At 37.0% G+C, this 20,752-nt stretch overlaps 1 protein-coding gene across 9 annotated transcripts in view; it reads left to right on the top strand.

Annotated features, from left to right (window-relative positions):
• The window catches only part of LOC138743312 (rho GTPase-activating protein 26-like), a 155,639-nt gene that overhangs the window by 33,490 nt on the left and 101,397 nt on the right, over positions 1-20,752 (top strand). For all 9 annotated transcript variants that reach the window (XR_011344809.1, XM_069898451.1, XM_069898448.1 and 6 more), the window contains 3 exons: positions 14,485-14,580; positions 18,557-18,618; positions 20,166-20,237. Coding sequence is in view for 8 of the 9 variants with exons in the window: in XM_069898451.1 (XP_069754552.1) it covers positions 14,485-14,580; positions 18,557-18,618; positions 20,166-20,237 (230 nt within the window). In the remaining variant the exon portion in view is untranslated. The remainder of the gene's footprint in view (positions 1-14,484; positions 14,581-18,556; positions 18,619-20,165; positions 20,238-20,752) is intronic.

Raw genomic sequence — 20,752 nt, 5'->3', positions numbered from 1 at the left:
CTGTGAGATTGACTAATAGTGTACTGTCATTGATTAAATTATTCCAAGATATTGATATAAATATTTATTTTAAATTCTATCTTTATGTATACTTGCTATCATTTGTGTGTGTGTGTGTGTGTGTGTGTGTGTGTGTGTGTGTGTGTACTATGGTCCGGAGAAACTTGATCCAGACTCTCTGTGTTTGGAAACTGAAAGAACAAGGCACTACCCCATTAAGTTTCATGCTGGAATGTATGACAATGTTGAAATTATGAATGCATGATATTTTAAAATAGTTTTGAATATTCTTTCATGTTTGTATGTCAAACATTCACAAATAAGATCTTCCACTTTGATATCCAGCATGACATTTGAATAGGACTGAAGCAATGGCTTAATAAGCTTTCCAAGATATTTTTGATTATGGGCTTACACTGTGTATTTCCATTCAGGAGACAATTTGACAATTTTCTTCCATCTTTGTGTGGGTAGTACTTGTAATTTATCACTCTCTTGGGCTGTATAGAATGCATGGTGCTTGTTGTCTGCCACTGATTTATTGATGCAAGTGAGACTTATTCAAAGTCTCCATACATGTGGCTTCAATTTCTGCTCAACCAACGGTTTTGAATTTTCCACTGTTGATGCAGTAAAGTCTCATTAGCAAGCACTTTGCAGTCTGGAAAGTTCTAATACTTGCCATTTCAGGTGGCAGTTAGAGTAATTGAGAAACACCATCAAGGGAACAATTGGGCCATTCTACCGGCCTTGTAAAGGGAGCGCCTTGTAAGACTCTTGATTAATCAGCAGATTTGTTAACGAGCACCTGTCAAGACTGGCCCATGCCAAATAGTGAAGCATGTACTGCAGTCTATTCCAAGAAATCATGTTTGTCTACTTGCATATTTACCCCTGTCTTCTAAAAGAAATATATTGTCCTCATTATGTGGCCCTAATATTTTTGCAACCTTTTCTTAAAAATTGCTACTACATATCTGATTCATTTACTGAGAATAGTGAGTGAATGTGATTAGGATGAGGACTTTATGAACGGTCTGGTGATAAGGTGCCATTAGATTGTGTAGGAAGAAACTGCATTGTAGGCTTCCTGCATCACAAATGTCCTTGGTGCTATTGCACAACGCAAAGTGAAACAGAAGTCCCTTTCATCCGATCAATATCAATGTATCTTCCTTCACCTTCAAGCTATAAATACATAAAGCTGACAAAATAAGAATTTTTTAAAAATCAATCGAATGATACTGCAGCATTCATGATTAACAGGCTAGGTTTTATTGAAATGGGCTGGTTATGTGTTTTTATAATAAATGGTTTGGATTATATATACTTTTTTATATAGCTACATATATATAGCTTTTGTGTTTTTCTTAGCTTTAAATTCAGCAAAAATTATTTGACTGCTTCAAAATTAACCAGATAAGAGGATATAACAAAAACTGCAGACGTGATGAAAAGTTCTAGCTGAATGATCCAGTGTGAGAAATTGCAACAAAGGAGTAAAATATGGTATTGATGTTTTTTTATGAAATAGAATTGGTGTAGATATTTCACACTATTATCTCTAATTGCTGTTTTGATAGTTAAGAAATTGTATTTTCATTGAACCTGAATCAAATCTTCCTTGGTGACCTGTGGAAATTTGCACATCCATGTACTTCCTTTTTATCTATCTCTGAAAGAAATGTTAAGTCTTCTGCTTGCAGCACAATGATGAAATTCTTGCAAAAATAAATATTAGTTTAAACATCAGAATGTATCCATGCAGAAAATCTGAGGTTTTGAAGTCCAATTTATTGCCTTTTCAAAATGATTTCATTTACTGATAAGTTTAAAAAAAAATCCAGTTACATCGTGTAAACCACACAATTCATGATGTATGCATCGACATCTAATTCTTTCAGCTGGTACTGTATTCTTTTTGCCTTCTGCTTATTAGTTTTCATTCTCAATTGGTGCAGTTGTGAAACCACAATATATTTCATAAACGGGATCATATTTCATTGTTTTTCCAGATAGATTTCTATTAATTTCCTATTTATTTATCTGTGATCATTTAATTATTGTGTCTTTTGGACTTTTACAAAAAGAGAAATTTACATTCATAATCTGAATGTAAATGTAGAAATTATGATTAGTAAATGAGAAGGATAATTATCAGCTGCAGGATGATGATAAACATTCAAGGGTGGGCGTGGCAAGATGGCTTAGTGGAAAATCGTGTGGTTCCACCTTCCCCCAGTTATTACCTGAATTTAAAATTTGTAAAAGTGGTTAAAAATGATATTTATAGACTTTGGAATATTGGAGGATTGCAATGGCTGCAAATGTGAAAAAATCAAAAGCTTAATTGCAAAAGAAATTACCTTACAAAAGTGTTGAAGAACTGAGGCCTACTTACCAAGTTGAAGCCTCAGAGTTGTCGACTGGAGTCCCCAAGCCTCAGGACTTCTGCTCGGTTGAGTATTACGCTGACGCCGATCGCGCAATCGCAAGATGGCGCCGGATCAGTGACGGGCTTGGCCGGCCCTGACTCGCGCCCCCATGAGTCCAGGGGCGTGGGTGGATCGGCCGAGCGAAGACAGACCCGTGAGCCCACAATACTGCCTGGCGATCCAGGAGTGCGCAGTGTAGTGTTGGAAGTCGCACCTGCGCGGTCGGTGACTTTGCCGGGCATGAGTGGAGTGTCGCAGGTCCGGGAACTACTGGACAAGGTGTGGGCTGTGGGGGAGCCCAAATGGCAGCGGGCTGACGAAGTCAGCACGCTGTCGACTGGCGTCCAGACCCACAGCCACACTGGAAGAGGACCTATGATGTTAGAGGAGGAAGAAAGGTCAACATTACAGGAACTTACACAGGAAGAAATGGGGACTGAGACCAGAAAAGGTAGGCCTCAAAGGGAGGTGATGGAACCTGGACTGGATTCTGTGTTCATAATTTTGGAAGGGATTGCTCATCAAATGGAAAATATGTCAATACAGATGTCTACTCAGATGACTCAAGGATTTATGGAAGTGAAAACTAAAATTACTACTATATGTGAAGAAATGACTTGTATGAAGTGATGTTAGTAGATGTATAAAATCAGTGGACACTGTACAAGATAACTTAAAAAAAGATTGAAGAGGCTTTTTTTGAATGTAAGAACCAAGAGGAGCGTAATAGAGAAATAATGGAAAAAGTGGAGGACTCATTCGTGGATTGGGGGATTCAGAAGAAGGAATTATTGAAGAAGATTGATTCATTAGAAAATCAGGGTCGAAGAAATAACATAAAAATAGTAGGTCTTCCAGAAGATTTAGAAGGTTCTGAAATGGATTCCTGAGGTGTTGGGCAAGGAATTTTTTCCGGATAGTCTGGAGTTAGATCGAGCACATAGAGCACTAAGGAAGAAACTGTTTCCAGGCCAACCACCACGAGCAGTTTTGATTTGCTGTTTGAAATACCAGGACAGGGAAATGATATTACGAATGGCGGTGCAGAAAGCACGACAGAATCAGTCTCCAATGATAGTCCAGAATAACGGGATGTTTTTTTTTAATGTGGATTTGAATCAAGAAATTATTAGAAAGTGCCGAGAATTTAATTCAGCTGAAGTAGTAGTAGCAAGGGATGTAAATTTGCTTTTCATTATCCGGCCGTGTTGAAAGTTTTTTTATGGGAACTTTCAATCTCAATTCTTTGAAAATGATTATGATGCATTAATTTTTGCTAATTAATTGGCAGATTTATGAGGAAATGGTCGATCGTAACCATTGTCACCTAAGAGGAGGGTAAATAGCAATGGAAATGGGAAGAATGGAAAACATGGGAAGAATGGGAAGAAAGTTGAATTGACACAAAGTCTTCTTGATATTGAAGATCCGGAACAATCATTGGGACTGGAATCATTGGATTAATTATTTTTGTTTCTGTACTTTGTGAAAGTCTGACTGGGGGGGTGGATGACACTGAGACCTTTAGTCATCTGCCACTAGTGGGCTTCACCACACCCAGATTTTTAGGGGGCTACTACTTCTTTTGTAGTTTGTTTTGGGAATTGTTAGTTTTTTTCCTTTTTTTGGAATATTTACATAAGGAGTGGGTTAGAATATTAAGGGAATTAGAAAGGGAGCATTATTTTATAGTAGTGGAATATATTATTAAATTAAGATATGTCTAATTTGAATTTTGCAACTTTTAATGTTCAGGGTTTGAATAACCCAATTAAGCGTAAACGAGTTTTGGCTTATATAAGAAAAATGAAAGTTGATATTGCATTTTTGCAAGAGACACATTTGACTGAAAAAGAACATTTGAAATTGAAGAGAGAGTGGGTTGGTCATCCATTTTCTTCTTTTAATTTTATAGCAAAGGATGTAGTGATTTTAATTCATAAGAAATTACCGTTTCAATTGGAATCGTTTGAAGGAAATGCTGGGAGGGTTTTGATGGTTAATTGTAAAATTTTTGCTGAATCGTGGACTTTGTTAAACATTTATGCACCTAATGTAGATGATGAACGGTTTATGTCGGAGGCTTTTTTATTGCTTAATCAGGCCAATAATAATATTTTGGTCAAGGGAAATTTTAATTGTGTTTTAGATCCTTTATTGGACCTGGTTAATGTTTGGAGGAGAGTAAACCCTACAGAGAAAGACTTTTCCTTTTATTCCTCTAGACATGATTCCTTTTCTAGAATAGATTTTTTTTTTGTTTCGGCACATCTGCAAGGTAGAGTATTACAGGTTGAGTATAAAAGTCGGGTTATGTTATTTTTTTCCTGCGTAGGTTCAGAAGTAGTACAATTGTCTCATCTTTCTTTGGCTTGGCTTGGCGGACAAAGATTTATGGAGGGGTAAATGTCCACGTCAGCTGCAGGCTCGTTTGTGGCTGACAAGTCCGATGCGGGACAGGCAGACACGGTTGCAGCGGTTGCAGGGGAAAATTGGTTGGTTGGGGTTGGGTGTTGGGTTTTTCCTCCTTTGTCTTTTGTCAGTGAGGTGGGCTCTGCGGTCTTCTTCAAAGGAGGTTGCTGCCTGCCAAACTGTGAGGCGCCAAGATGCACAGTTTGAGGCAATATCAGCCCACTGGCGGTGGTCAATGTGGCAGGCACCAAGAGATTTCTTTAGGCAGTCCTTGTACCTCTTCTTTGGTGCACCTCTAACATGATGGCCAGTGGAGAGCTCGCCATATAACACGATCTTGGGGAGGCGATGGTCCTCCATTCTGGAGACGTAACCTACCCAGCGCAGTTGGATCTTCAGCAGTGTGGATTCGATGCTGTCGGCCTCTGCCATCTCGAGTTCTTCGATGTTAGGGATGAAGTCGCTCCAATGAATGTTGAGGATGGAGCGGAGACAACACTGGTGGAAGCGTTCTAGGAGCCGTAGGTGATGCCGGTAGAGGACCCATGATTCGGGGCCGAACAGGAGTGTGGGTATGACAACGGCTCTGTATACGCTAATCTTTGTGCGGTTTTTCAGTTGGTTGTTTTTCCAGACTCTTTTGTGTAGTCTTCCAAAGGCGCTATTTGCCTTGGCCAATCTGTTGTCTATCTCGTTGTCGATCCTTGCATCCGATGAAATGGTGCAGCTGAGATAGGTAAACTGGTTGACCGTTTTGAGTTTTGTGTGCCTGATGGAGATGTGGGGGGGCTGGTAGTCATGGTGGGGAGCTGGCTGATGGAGGACCTCAGTTTTCTTCAGGCTGACTTCCAGGCCAAACATTTTGGCAGTTTCCGCAAAACAGGACGTCAAGCGCTGAAGAGCTGGCTCTGAATGGGCAACTAAAGCGGCATCGTCTGCAAAGAGTAGTTCACGGACAAGTTGCTCTTGTGTCTTGGTGTGAGCTTGCAGGCGCCTCAGATTGAAGAGACTGCCATCCGTGCGGTACCGGATGTAAACAGCGTCTTCATTGTTGAGGTCTTTCATGGCTTGGTTCAGCATCATGCTGAAGAAGATTGAAAAGAGGGTTGGTGTGAGAACGCAGCCTTGCTTCACGCCATTGTTTATGGAGAAGGGTTCAGAGAGCTCATTGCTGTATCTGACCCGAACTTGTTGATTTACGTGCAGTTGGATAACCATGTTGAGGAACTTTGGGGGGCATCCGAGGCGTTCTAGTATTTGCCAAAGCCCTTTCCTGCTCACGGTGTCGAAGACTTTGGTAAGGTCAACAAAGGTGATGTAGAGTCCTTTGTTTTGTTCTCTGCACTTTTCTTGGAGCTGTCTGAGGGCAAAGACCATGTCAGTAGTTCCTCTGTTTGCGCGAAAGCCGCACTGTGATTCTGGGAGAACATTCTCGGTGACACTAGGTAGTATTCTATTTAGGAGAATCCTAGCGAAGATTTTGCCTGCAATGGAGAGCAGCGTAATTCCCCTGTAGTTTGAGCAGTCTGATTTCTCGCCTTTGTTTTTGTACAGGGTGGTGATGATGGCATCACGAAGGTCCTGAGGCAGTTTTCCTTGGTCCCAGCAAAGCTTGAAAAACTCATGCAGTTTGGCATGCAGAGTTTTGCTGCCAGCCTTCCAGACCTCTGGGGGGGGGATTCCATCCATACCTGCTGCTTTGCCACTTTTCAGTTGCTCAATTGCCTTGTATGTCTCTTCCCGGGTGAGGACCTCATCCAGCTCTAGCCTTAGGGGCTGTTGAGGGAGTACAATTGTCTTATAGATGGTGGCTTAATACAATGCTATTGAGGAAACCGGAGTTTATTACTTTTGTTAAGGAGCAGATTATTTTGTTTTTGGCTGAGAATGTCAATTCAGTACGTAGTAATTTTGTATTGTGGGATGCTTTGAAAGCATATTTACGAGGGCAAATTATTAGTTATACTACGAAAGTTAGAAAGCAATATGCAGAGGAAAGCTTAATGTTAGAAAAACAAATTGCTGAATTGGAAAATGAATATCAGAAAGATGTTACAGAAGCTAAAAAAGCTGCTTTAATGAAGTTGAAATTACGTTATAATACTTTACAAACTTATCAGTATGAGCGTCTACTTTATCGATCTAAGCAACATTATTACGAACTGGGTGAGCGAGCTCATAAGGTATTAGCATGGCAATTAAAAACAGAACAGACATCACAAATTATTAATGCTGTGAAAAAGAATTCAATAGTTACCTATAAACCTCAGGAAATTAATGATCAGTTTTATTCATTTTATCAAAAATTAAATATTTCTGAGGGAAAGCAGAATGCTGGTTCTATCAAATCCTATTTATCTAAATTAAATTTACCTGTTTTAGGGGACGATGAGGTTAAATAATTGGAAACTCCATTTATGGATTTTGAAATTAAAGAGGTTATACAAGAGATGCCAAATGGAAAGTCGCCAGGAGATGATGGATTTTCTGTAAAATTTTATAAAGTATTTTATGAAGATTTATCCTCTATATTTGGAGATGTGTTGCAGCAAGTAACAGAGGAGCAGTTGTTACCGGAATCTTGTTCAAGTGCTATAATTACTGTGATTCCTAAGAAAGATAGGGACCCAATGAAAGTATCTTTGTATAGACCTATTTCTTTATTAAATATAGATTATAAAATCATAGCGAAGGTGTTAGCGAATAGATTTGCCAAATATTTACCTCAGTTGATACATACAGATCAAACAGGTTTTATTAAAAATAGAAATGTGTCTGATAATATTCTTAGATTGATAACATTAGTCAATGCATTTAGACAGCAACCCAACCATCCTATGGTGGTTGCGCTGAATGTGGAAAAAGCCTTTGATAGGGTCAAGTGGAAATTTTTGTTTAAAGTGTTGGAGAAGTTTAATTTTGGCCCTTATTTTATAGGCTGGGTTAAGGCCTTATATACAAATCCAACTGCTAGGGTGGTGACAAATGGTCAAATTTCCTTATCATTTAATTTAACGCGTTCGACTCGACAAGGTTGTCCATTGTCACCAGCCTTATTTGCATTGGCTATTGAACCGTTAGCTCAGACAATAAGACAGAATGATAAGCTTAAAGGAATGAAAATTGGGGAGGATGAATATAAGATTAATTTATTGACAGAACCGGAACAGTCTTTGAAATATTTACAAGATTGTTTGTTAAAATTTGGAGAGCTATCTGGATATAAAGTAAATTGGGATAAGAGTGAAATATTGCCAGTTGGGGATGGAGATTATTCAGAATATAAAAGTATTATAAAATTGAAGTGGTCAGATAGAATTAAATATAAGGGAGTGGTAGTAAATGCAGACTACCAGTCTTTATATAAATTGAATTATGTCCCTTTATTAAAAAGGATTAAAATAGATTTGATTAAATGGAAAGATTTGCCGTTAACATTCACTGGTCGAGTAAATTGTGTTAAAATGAATATTTTTCCTCAAACTCAATATTTGTTTCAGTCTATACCATGTTTACTTTCAAAGGGTTTTTTTCAGGACCTGAATAGGGCAGTGTGGGAGGTTTTATGGAAAGGAAAATTAGCCCGAGTAGCTTTACATAAACTTGTATGGAAATATGCTTGAGGTGAATTGCAGTTACCTCACTTTCAAAATTATTATGATTCAGCTCAGTTGAAATTTGTTAGCAGATTGATGGATGTGGACCAACCTCCGAGTTGGGCAAAGATGGAAATGGCTTGTATATCTGAAGTTGAGATACATCAGTTTATATTTAAATGAAATGTGGATTTATTGCGGGAATATGATATTAAAACATTTGTTAAGGATATGGGTTAAAAGAAACAGGGTTTTAGGATCAAAGGGTAAATTGCCAATTCAAACCCCGATATATCATAACCAGATTATTCCTTTTTCAATGTTTAATAATCATTTAAAGAGATGGAATTCTCAGGGCATAAAGATAATTCAGGACTGTTTTGAAGAAAGCCAATTTCTTTCAATTGAGGGAGAAATTTGATATATCTGTAAATTCTGTTTGTGTATTATCAACTCAGAGCTTTGAGAAAAGATAATTATGGTAAAGAGATGAATTTACCCATGTTGACGAAATTTGAGTCTTTGATTTCTTCTGTACCTAAGAAAGGTTATATTTCAGATATGTACCAATTGTTGCAGGATAGTATGGATAAACCGGAATGGGAGAAATCTAGACTTAAATGGAAAAGTGATTTAACTTATATTTTTCTGGAAGATGATTGGAAGGTTATGTGTTCTTGATAGTGTAACTAAAGTAAAGAATGTACATTATGGAATGGTCAATTATAATTTTTTACATCAATTATATTTGACTCCAGAGAAATTGAAAAAATATGGATTTAGTAATTTGGATTCTTGTTTTAGATGTGGACTATGTTCTGGAACTTTTTTACATGCTGTTTGGTCTTGTTTTAAAGTACAACCATTTTGGGAAAGAATTAGATTGGTTTTGGAAAAATTATTTAAGATTAAATTACTGTTAGACCCATCAATCTTTTTGTTGGGATATATGGTTTCTTTGAAAGGATTAGGGTTGGATAAATTTCAAATTGCATTTGTACGTCTAGTGTTATCTGTAGCACAAAAATGTGTAGCTAGTACTTGGAAGGATAATGTGGAGGTTAATATAACACGCTGGCATAATGAGTTGAGAAATTGTATTATTATGGAAAAAATAACTTAATCTGCACGATAATTATTCGTTTTCAGTTAAAATGTGGTCTTATTTGGAGTATATGAATTTAGAAACACTTTGAAATATTCTTTATAATCACTGTATTATCTTAATATTTGGCTCCCCCTAAGGGGGCTGGGTGAAGGGGTGGGGGGGGGGGTGGGTGGGGTTTTTGTTTTTATTATATATACAAAAAAATTGTTTTTTTCCTGTTATGTTTGATTGTAAGTTGTTTAAATTCTTTTAAATAAAGTTTTCAAAAAAAAACATTCAAGCAGGCAGAAAAAAAGGTAGAATGAAGTTCATTGTCCCTTGTTCAAAAGTGCACTTGATTTTTCTGCCACAGCTCAGTTGGTAGGTTCAAGTCTCACTTCATACAACTTTTCCCCTCTTTATCAGCTCAAATTAATCCTGGAAGTGCAAACTGAAAATACTGTCAATGAACAGCAGGCAGCTGGGACCAACAATCCTATTCCTTAACCATAAGAAGGAACAGCAATTTTGGATTAGTTAGTTTAGGAGCCACAGAGCAATAAAGCAAGAAATAAGAGAGTGTGTGAGAGATTATACTGGGGGAAAAAGGGAAAAGAGGATTCATTGGAACATTTTTAAAGAATCCCTAAGGGTAAGAAGAAGATAAATGTAGAAGTGTTGTAAAATGGATGGTTTATGATTACAGTGGACTCATTGGGCTAAAGGACCGGTTTCCCTGCTGTATCATTCAATGAAAGTAACAATTTTTTTACTGCCTTGAAAGCAACCAAGATTTGCAGTAACTTTAAAGGCAAACTAATGCAGATGTGCAGCAATTTATCTAAGTGAATTGGAGAATAGCAGTGAAATTTTCTTTGTATGAGGGCATATAGGTTTAGAATACCAAGTGTTTGGTCTTTAAAGTGCACTTACTGCAAACTGTTGTTTGTTAGTTCATGGCTTGTTTCCACTTTATGCTGCTAAGACGTACTGTCTTCTGAACTGACGAGCAAATTATTCACTGACAAAAATACTTAGAAAATGAGATAGTCAGCAAATGGAGCTTGGCAAGTATTCCCTGAAACCCTTCATCTTCAAGTCACATTCCAGAGTCCATGTGGCAGTAATTTTGTTGAATTATCTGAGTCTATCCAAATCTTCAACTCCACGTGCTTAACTCTGTTTCTTATTTGAGAGTTAAATACTATGTAAAATAATAAACATAATCTATTTATTTTTGTGAATTTGCATTTCTTGTTGGCAAGATCTAATGAACTTAAGAAGAAAATGGGACTAATGCATATACAGTAAAACATCTGCATTTGCCATCTTTTGGGATTGGTAGAGGCCAGAAGTGTATTTTCAGTTTGCTTGAGACTTATTCTTACAATGCCTAACTAATACACCTGCATTAAGAATAAACAGGTTAAAAGATGAAAGACAAAATTACTACACTATACTTGCACTCAACATACTTCACTTGCATTTTACTTTACTTTCTGTCACATTCTTTGAAAACATTTAACCGTCGCTGCATCTGCAGGTTCCTCCCCTTCCAGTAAGCCACCTGAAAAACGAACAATAACATTTCCCCCTTCCCCAAATATACAGATAACTCTTACTGGGGCAACTCTTACTAAAGAGGGATATGAAGACACGTTAAGAGAGTTACCCCAATGGCAAGTGGCATCAACCAACTCTTCATCCTGGGCAACACGTTTTTATTTAAACTCTACTTTATTCAAACATCTACTAGGAGCAAAGCATGACCAAGGTACTCCACTGGCTGAGTATTTGCTCCCATCTTCACCAAAAATTTATGTTACTTCAGAGAACATTTAGTTTTACAATTTTAAACTTGTGCATTTTTTAACCTATTTTATTCTTACTTATTTAAAAAAAAAATATATTTTCCTCTTTTTTTTTTGCTGGTTGCTTGAGGCTGCCAGTTGCTTGAATTTGAGAGACTAGAGGGTTTATTGAATTGCATTTATATTATTGCATGTTCATGCTAGCTTTTCTTTTTTTCAAAATTCTTGTTGGATTTTTTCAGAAATAGTACTATGTAAAAGCCATTAATCAATACCCATAAACTTAGAAAATTTAAATCTGTTACAGTAGAAGAACATCTGATTTTTTTCTAAAGTTAAGCATACCATCATATCAGGTGGCAATTGAATATAAGTTGGAGGGACAGCTTCTTTCCATCTCATCAATATTGAACACCTAGCAATAAGGGAGGTAAAAGAGACTACATGGAATTGAGACATTGTAGTGGTATGCTTGGAGAGAGTGGGCAGAATCAGCACTAACAACTCCTGTCTTGTGATGGCTAGACACAACAGCCTCCTATGTACTGGCAAATAGCCATTATAGCCATGAGGCATAGAGATTCAGTAGAACCAGCAGGTCTACTGAGAAGCCTTGGCCTTCTCAACGTAACTACATCATGTGGTCGTTTGTACTTTAGATGTCATGATGCCAGGTCACATGTTGTGTATCTTTATTAACCCTTTCTTTCTTTGGCTTGGCTTTGCGGATGAAGATTTATGGAGGGGTATGTCCACGTCTGCTGCAGGCTCGTTGGTGACTGACAAGTCCGATGCGGGACAGGCAGGCACGGTTGCAGCGGTTGCAAGGGAAAATTGGTTGGTTAGGGTTGGGCGTTGGGTTTTTCCTCCTTTGTCTTTTGTCAGTGAGGTGGGCTCTGCGGTCTTCTTCAAAGGAGGTTGCTGCCCGCTGAACTGTGAGGCACCAAGATGCACAGTTGGAGGCAATATCAGCCCACTGGCGGTGGTCAATGTGGCAGGCACCCAGAGATTTCTTTAAGCAGTACTTGTACCTCTTCTTTGGTGCACCTCTGTCTCGGTGGCCAGTGGAGAGCTCGCCATAACCCTAACAACACATGAATAAAGGCTTCTGCTCTTTGCTGGCTGGCAACTTCAGGTGTGGTCTCGTCATTCCTAACATGATGGCGTATGGGCACAAACATCATCTGCCACACAGTTAAATTCAAATGGGTTTGATTAAGAAGGATACACACAATTTATACTATGTATGTTTAAGGTATTATTTGAGAAGTACAAATTCTGTCTTTTATATTTCATCCCATATATTAGATTAATATGTACATATGATTTTTTTAATTAAACTCAATAAAAATACAGTATTTTGGAAAGAAAATAAATTCAAATCAATTGTCTTAGTTGATTCAAAAAGGGCAATTATAGGGTTAGGTATCAGATTCACATTGAGAACTAAAGATAAGGTACATGTTAGCTTTTCATATCACTTGGGCACCCTGAAGCACTTTATGGTTAAGTGGTCTGGAAGATATTCTTTCTTGTAGGAAACTTGGCAGCCAATATATATTCACAACAAATTTCACACCCAGCAGTATGGTAATGACCAGTTTTTGTGGATATTTTGGTTTATAGAGGCATAAATATTTGCCAATGGATTTGGGATAACTCCATATTCTTTGTAATGTTGGCATGGGAACTTTCCATTCTCAAAAGGTAGAGATTGCCTTACTTATGCTGCCTTGGGGTGATGCTGCCTTGGGGTGCCCCTGTGTTGATGATAATCATGGAAGAGGTGTCATTGCTTATCTCTACTGATTAGAACCTTTACTCCATAGGACAGAAGTGGAAGCTGTACCATGTCTGGGTTCATTCCATATCACATACCATCCTGACTTTGCAAGTTATCGCTAACCTCATAGTTGCCAGATCTGAACCACATAATGTACCTTTGCAATAGATCAATTGGTGTACCTTCATCATCAAACTAAACCAGATCCAGAATGCAGCTCATAATTATAATATTTTCAGAAGCTGTATTCCAGGAATGGATTAAAACAAAATCTGAGAGAATGATTGAAGCACCTTATTCTATCAAGGATATGTGGAGAAAGACTATAGAATAGCAGAAAATTATAACTGCAAAAGGTTTGTTTAACGCAGGAGTCTATGGCTTAAATTATTTGCTTTGTTGAGCAGTCATGATGTTTCGATATTGGTTGTATGGAAGCGAAACAAGTCTGTCATTGAATCTGTTGTTGAGGGCAATTTTTAAAATTTAGCTGTTACATGGCTTTGCAAGTGAAGTAAGCTGCAGGTGAGGCATTGTGCTAGCATAATTTTGAATTGATCATTGTTTCTTTACTCCTTTTGCCATCCTGATAGTTGATCAGATTGACAGTCATTAGACTATAAGGTTGCCAACTGCAGGTGTGGATGGCTGAGGAAATATTCTTGGAAAGGTTTGGTGATTGGACTGGGTGTCATATCTGTAATTAGTAGCCAGTTGGATCAGATCTACAAAGAAAGGTAATTAATTTATCCAGGGAACTGGTAATCTGGACAGACTGGGTGTGTATTCCTTCTTCAGGTTCATGAAAAGCTGTGTTTTTTTTTTAAAAAAAGGTTTAAAAAGCAGCTGGATGAAGACCTTTAGCTGTTTGGGTGTCTTGAAAAATTAAAATTACTGCTAACTGAAATGAAGGAACATCTGAATATCATTATTTATTTCAATTATGATAGTTATTGAATGCCCTGTTACATAGAAGCAGGAGCGTTCAAGGTATATTAAAATTGAATTTCACAAATTTGTCCATTTTTAATCCCATGCTGTGTCTCTAAACATCTTGAATTAAGATTTTAAAAAATCCTCCAAAAATGGGAGAGAATGAGTGAATCCATTCCAACATAAATACTTCCAGATGTCTGTATTAATGAGGATCTAATAGAAAGCTGTAATAATTCATTTATTATGGAGTCTTAGCACAACAAACCCCTTTATACACTTCACAAATTGAATTAGATTGATTGTAATCAGAGTGACTTAAATAAATGCTCACTCACCCCTGTGGCTTTGATCTCTCCAATGAAAAAAATTAATATAAATAATTTTCTGCATTTTTTTCACATGACATTCTGTTTTCTGAATTTAGACCTGTCTGCTGCAAAGAGGAAGTTTGCAGAATCTTTAAACGAATTTAAGTTTCAATGCATTGGTGATGTAGAGACAGATGATGAGATCTGCATAGGTGAGTTTTATTTATATTCCTTTCACTGCATGTGCCAAGTGGGAAGCTTCACAAAGCACCAAGGGGATGAAGGATAATTTGGTAAAAGACCATAGCACAATACCATCTAATGGCAAATTAGTGGGCTGTTTTGCACTGGTTGTTGATTTCCATTGAATTCAATGTTTATAGTAATCAACCAAAATTGGGATAAATCGGAGCAAGTATGGTATGTGGTGAGAGATGGATATGACTCAAAATATGATATTTTATAGGATGTTGGATGAGAAAAAGTGAAGTTACTGATGAATTATGTAAAATGATTTTTGACTCGGAGTGACTACTTATAATTCCAAGTTGGTGTGATTGCTTCCATGATATTTCTCCATGTTATTTTAAAATTGAGTTTAAAGAAAGTAAATTCGATGAGCTACATGGCTTGTCTCACCCAGACCTAAAATCCATGTTGAGATTGACAGTCTTCAACAATCATTTTGGTGAAAACCCTGTAAAATGTAACAGATGTCATGGTAACGTGAAGACTCAATAGGCTGAATTTCTTCCTTCATTACTATTATTATCTTATGAGTCCATAAATATTGGTTTGGGAGTGGGGGGAAGAATACTAAATATTGTAGTATGCTCCTCTCCTATGTGATCCATTAAGAGTGCTTTAATAGAAATGATCTTCTGCAGGACATAATACAAATGATTTTTAGTCAATTTACAGGCCCTTCTCTGCTCCTGCATGAGGATTTGGTTGTCACTGTTTGATCCTTTAGGTGCCTGATGAAAAATTATATTGGATTCCTTTTTCTTTAGTTAAGATAGTTTTCTTCCATTTGCCTGATTCAGACCCATGACATTAGTTAGAGTTGAGCTGCAGTCTTCTTTGCGTGAGGAATCAGCTGTATCCCGACCTGGATAAGAACATTTTGTTTGGTTTATAAAGCATCTTCTATGTGGGCCTCCAGTCAATAAATGTATCATCTTCCTTTCCTTTTCTTGGTGCCTCAATATTATGGCAAGCACTTTTCATCATCCTGTTTGTTCTGATCTAACATTTTATATCTTCAACACTATGTTTAAGACGTTGTTTATTTTTTTACACCAACTATTCCCATCTTTTTGGAATCTTAATTTGTTGCCTCAATGTATAATTTCTGATACAAAAACTGTTATTTTAACTGTATTTAAAAATAATGGTGCATATTGACTTTCCATCTGTTCAGAATTTTCTTGAATGGAGTGACAGCCATAATTTATACTAAATAAAAAGAAGCTAGAGTGACTCAGCAGGTTAGGCCACATCTATGAAGAGAAATGGACAGTCAAGGTTTCTGGGAGGAAGAGACATCAAGCTTAAAATGGGAAGAGGGTAAGTGTAGAGGGGCGGGAAGAGCCAAGAGGTAATAGGATAGTGGATGACTGGAAGAGGTGAAATGAGATTTAAGGAAGGAGACTACAGGAGAGAGAAGGGTATGTTCGAGAGAAAATCTCAGGATTCCAGCATTTGCAGTCTTCGTTTCCATAGGTAATTGAGAGATGTTGGTTTCCAACTACTGATTGCTGGACGATTTTGTTGCTGTCATTTTTATTAGTATTTCAACCTCACCAAATTAGCATGATTGAGAAACTTTGATTCGTTCAGATTTATTGTCGGAGTACATGCATGACATCTCATACAACCCTGAGATTCTTTTTCCTGCAGGCAAGGCAGAATTACCACTTGTTGGTAATGCAAAAAAACTGTACCATGAAAACAAATAAAGAAATGTAAACAACTGTGCAATACAGAGGGGAAAAAAAAGCAATAAAGTGCACAAGTAAGAGTCCTTAAATATGTCCCTGATTGAGTTTGTTGTTGAGGAGCCTGATGGTGGAGGGGTAGTAGATGTTCCTGAACACGGTGGTGTGAATCTTGTGGCACCTATACCTCTTTCCTGATGGTAGCAGTGAGAACAGAGCATCTGCTGGGTGATGTGGATCCTTGATGATTGCTGCTGCTCTCTGACAGCAGCATTCCCTAGTGGTGAGGATGTTTTTGCCTGCGATGTCCTGGGCTGGAGGAGTTAGGTTGTGAAGTTAAAACTGAACTTAAAGACATAGTTAAAGTTTATAGATTCATTATGCTGAAGCCGTTTGTATGCTGCTTCGCTCTGACTTGAAAATTTTCATTATGTCAGATGTTCCTTCATTTTCATTAACTGTACAGTAGTATCTCCTTGATGGTGGTCTGATGTTGTGTCTTGAGGTGTTGAAATGCTGTAGACTGAGCGATTTACAATGCATTCAAAATTGATTCTGTGTTGTGGTGGAGGTAATTAGGAGGGCTAATGCTTGGGATGGGAATGGTTCTTGAATTGTGCAAAGGTTTAAAACAAAGTGAGTTAAATTCCATTGGCCTCGCCCATTTTCCCAGTTTTTCTAGATTCTATAGTTCCTAGACACTTTCTTCATTATTCACTCTACCACTAATTTTGATGTCATCTGCAAATGTATTAATCTTGCCGCATTCATTCTATTCCAAGTCATTAATGTATGTGGTGAACAATATAGGATTTAACATTGATCCCAGCAAGACCCACTCATTACAGGTCTCCAATTTGAAGATCATCCTCTTGCCACCACAGTTTTCCTCCTACCACCAAGCCAATTTTGTCTCCATTTTCCTTCTCATCCGGGATCTTGTGTATTCTCACCTGCATCCTATCTTGCAGCACTTGGTTAAAGATTTTGCTAAATTTCATGTTCCCTGCCTTGTTAATCTTCTTGTTTACCTCCTGAAAATTTTAGAACTAATGTGTGAGACATGATCTCCCATGAAGAAAGACATGCTGACTATCCTTAATAGGTCCTTGTAAGGAAAATCTCTTTTTTTTTCTCTCTCCTTTCACTGTTCCTATTTAATAATGTATCTATTTTTATTTTGGTGGCAGACTGGAAGATGCCTTTCTTCTGTTTGTGTCCCAAGTATGATTATGTCAACCACAGAAGGTGGTTAATTTCTATAATTTTAACAAGCATCCTGACTGAAGTGTCAGCATTCTCACTGGGGATAAAGTGAGGCACAATAAATCACACCTTGCTGTATAGTATATAGTTGATTGTCCCCTTCCTTTTGCAGTGGACTAGCAAGCCAGACAGTTAAATATAATTACTGGCTGCTAGATATTCCTGATAAATATAGGATAAGCTAGCAATATTTGCATTTGGACAATTAATTTTGCATTTGGACAATTAATTAGAAATGCTCTTTCTTCCTTGATACAAAATTGAAATTTTGTAATTTCCCTTCAACAATTCTGACAATTTGAAACAGGTGAAAAACTGACAACTGAAAAAAAAGTTCATTTCACTTGAGCTGTGGCCAATTTTTGGTTCCTAATTAAGAGTTTTATTTTTTGAATTTGTTGCTTCTTCGTGAATTAGTTTTGATTTTGATATTTATTATTCCAATCAATGTTCTTTCTATCATCAAGAGCAAAAATGTGAGGTAGACTTCCTCCACTCAACAGCATGTCCTGAATTTAAGTATATTATTTTTGAAACCTGCCACTGGCTCTCTTTCAGGGTGTATCAATGAGACAGATTTACAGCAAACTGATTTCCATGAAATATTTTTGTTTTGTAAGGTTTTATTGAAATACTGTGTAGAATAAAAGCAAAGCAGTTGTAACCACTAAAATTGTGAACCGTTAAAGTTTCTATCATACATATTTACAGCAGTTAATTCTTGGGTATAAACAGAGAGAAATAATGTTCTGTTTTCTTGCAGATCAAAATTATTAAAGAGTAATTACACTCTTCCTTCTATCCACAGAAGGGTTAAAACAATGCAGTGGAACACCGTCTGATCCTGTACTTTAAATTTTTTTTTGTGTACAGTTTAATTAATGCTAAGAATATACTTGTGTCATTTAATTTGTAGAATTATCATCTATTTTGGGGGAAATTGTAGTCTGCTTTATTGACTAACATATCCTTTTCTCTAAAGCAAAATCACTACAAGAGTTTGCAGGAGTTCTAAAAAACCTTGAGGATGAGCGAGGACGTTTGGTGAGTGGGATTTTAATCAGTGTTTTTATTACTATGGGACAATTTTGGAAGAAAAGGAGACCAAGAAAGCTGAAATAGTCTTAGAATAATGTAATGGTAGTACAAAATATGATTTAAATTTAAGAGTCTCAGGGAAATGAAGGTCATGGTGGTAACATTTCCATTTGAGTTACTGATGCAATTATGCCCCCTTCTGGTTTATATTGAAAATGTATGTTTCATCTTTAATATTTGAGTGATCAGATTTCAGTTGAAGATAGTTTCATTGAAATACAAATTTAAGGCATAAGATCATTTACATGGGTGGGTAGTTGTAGGGGTTTGTGGTTCAGTTTTTTTTTGTGAGGCCTCCCAGGTAGCAATATTCTTTGCTGAATACCTGTTACCAACAAGCTCCCACCATTGTTTAGAGTGGAGCTTGTGAAGGAGGTTGTTCTGTCATCTTTGTGATGGCATTTTGGGGAATTGCAATGTGAGAGATTACATTAGTCAAGATGATTGGGAAAGTGAATTGGTCATGAAAGGACGGCAGCTCATTAAAGGAAATGATTGAAGGAAATCATCAAATAGATGGGAGGTTGGTTGATGGATCAAAGAGAGCCTGTGACTTGTGCAGCAGGAGTGATCAATGAGAAAAATTGTTAAGGAATAACTTACCTGAAAGATGTGTCTCAAACTTCCCAGCAATAGCGCAGGTGTAAACCAGGGAGTCATTTATGTAAGGCTATGCAGTTATGGATTACTTGAGTAGTTCCAGTTTGTCCTATTTGTAAATTTTGTTTGCAGAACAGTATAGTCCAAGATAGATTACATTTCAAGCTATCAGTATTTGAGCTAACTGTGCATTGTATGATTGGAAGATCTGAAACAAGTATTTGGAATTATTGTATCTGTGGACTTGTTGCACTTTTGCTAATACAGTATTCCATCAACACAACATAAAAGTATTAAACTGCATGATAGAATTCCTAGGTCAATGATCAAATGGGGATTAGCTTCAACATAGACACATAATTGTTGAAGCAAAAATCAATTAATGAAACAAGTTTTGATTTATTTTGCACTGTTGGAGATTGTACTGAGAGAAATATTAAGCAGCCTTTGCAGTTGATTCTTTTGGATGCAGTTCTACTTTTTCCATATCTCGTGCCGACCGAATCCATGTTTTTATTCATAGGAATTGCAGTGGGTGGAGGAGGCTGACAACTTCTGAGGCAATCATGGATGGGCAAGAAATGTAGTTTGCTAATGTTATTCAGGCTGCATGACTTCAAATGCTTATTCTTGATCCTACTACTTAAAGCTTTATAGAGAGATTTAGCTAAGTTGTGAGATGTGAAGAAGGAGTAAATCCTTATGGAAAATATATTTGAAAGTGCAAAGCAATAGCTGAATTTTAATTGGTCATTGAAGTTTACTGAAGCTTAACATCAGAAGCAATTGTGATCAAAGAATATTTATTAACCAAAGATTTTCAAGTACTCAAGTTAAATTTCTCTGTGTTCTTTTTTATTTTCATTTCTAATGTTGGTTTATTTTCATATCAGATTGAAAATGCAGGTGACGTTCTCATCAGTCCATTGGAAAGATTTCGGAAGGAACAGATTGGAGCTGCTAAAGTAATTTGCTCAATTTTATTTTTACTTCTTCCTTCCATTTCTCATTTTTCCCATTTTTTTTTCCTCTTACAAAACCTCTCCAGATACAAATGAGTTTGATTTGTAAGGCATTCTCTTCTGTTGCATTGGTTCTTCCTCTACAACATCAAGTTTATTCACTTTTTTTCAAGTTGCATCACGTAATATTGTAGCTTAACTTTAATCTAAAGATTTTGTCCTGAATCATATTATTGTTTTATATATTTGGGCAATAAAATGTGATTTTTAAAATTGATTTCATATATCTTAGTTTTTGCTTCATATGTATGTCAATGGATAAAAATAATTCAGTGAGAAATAAGTTAATGGGAAAGTCTGCAGGCATTGTGATTATAGTGCAATATGCAAGTGCTGGAGAAATTCAGCAGGTCATGCAGCGTCCAATGGAAGCAAAGGAATATAATCAACAGCACAACATTGAATTTATTTGTTTACAGGCCAGTCTTTTTTTGAAATGCTATTGCCTGCAGGCAGGA

Source organism: Narcine bancroftii, chromosome 9 (genome assembly GCF_036971445.1).
Source record: "Narcine bancroftii isolate sNarBan1 chromosome 9, sNarBan1.hap1, whole genome shotgun sequence".
Taxonomy (NCBI): Eukaryota; Metazoa; Chordata; class Chondrichthyes; order Torpediniformes; family Narcinidae; genus Narcine; species Narcine bancroftii.
This window is presented reverse-complemented; position numbering and strand designations above follow the sequence as displayed.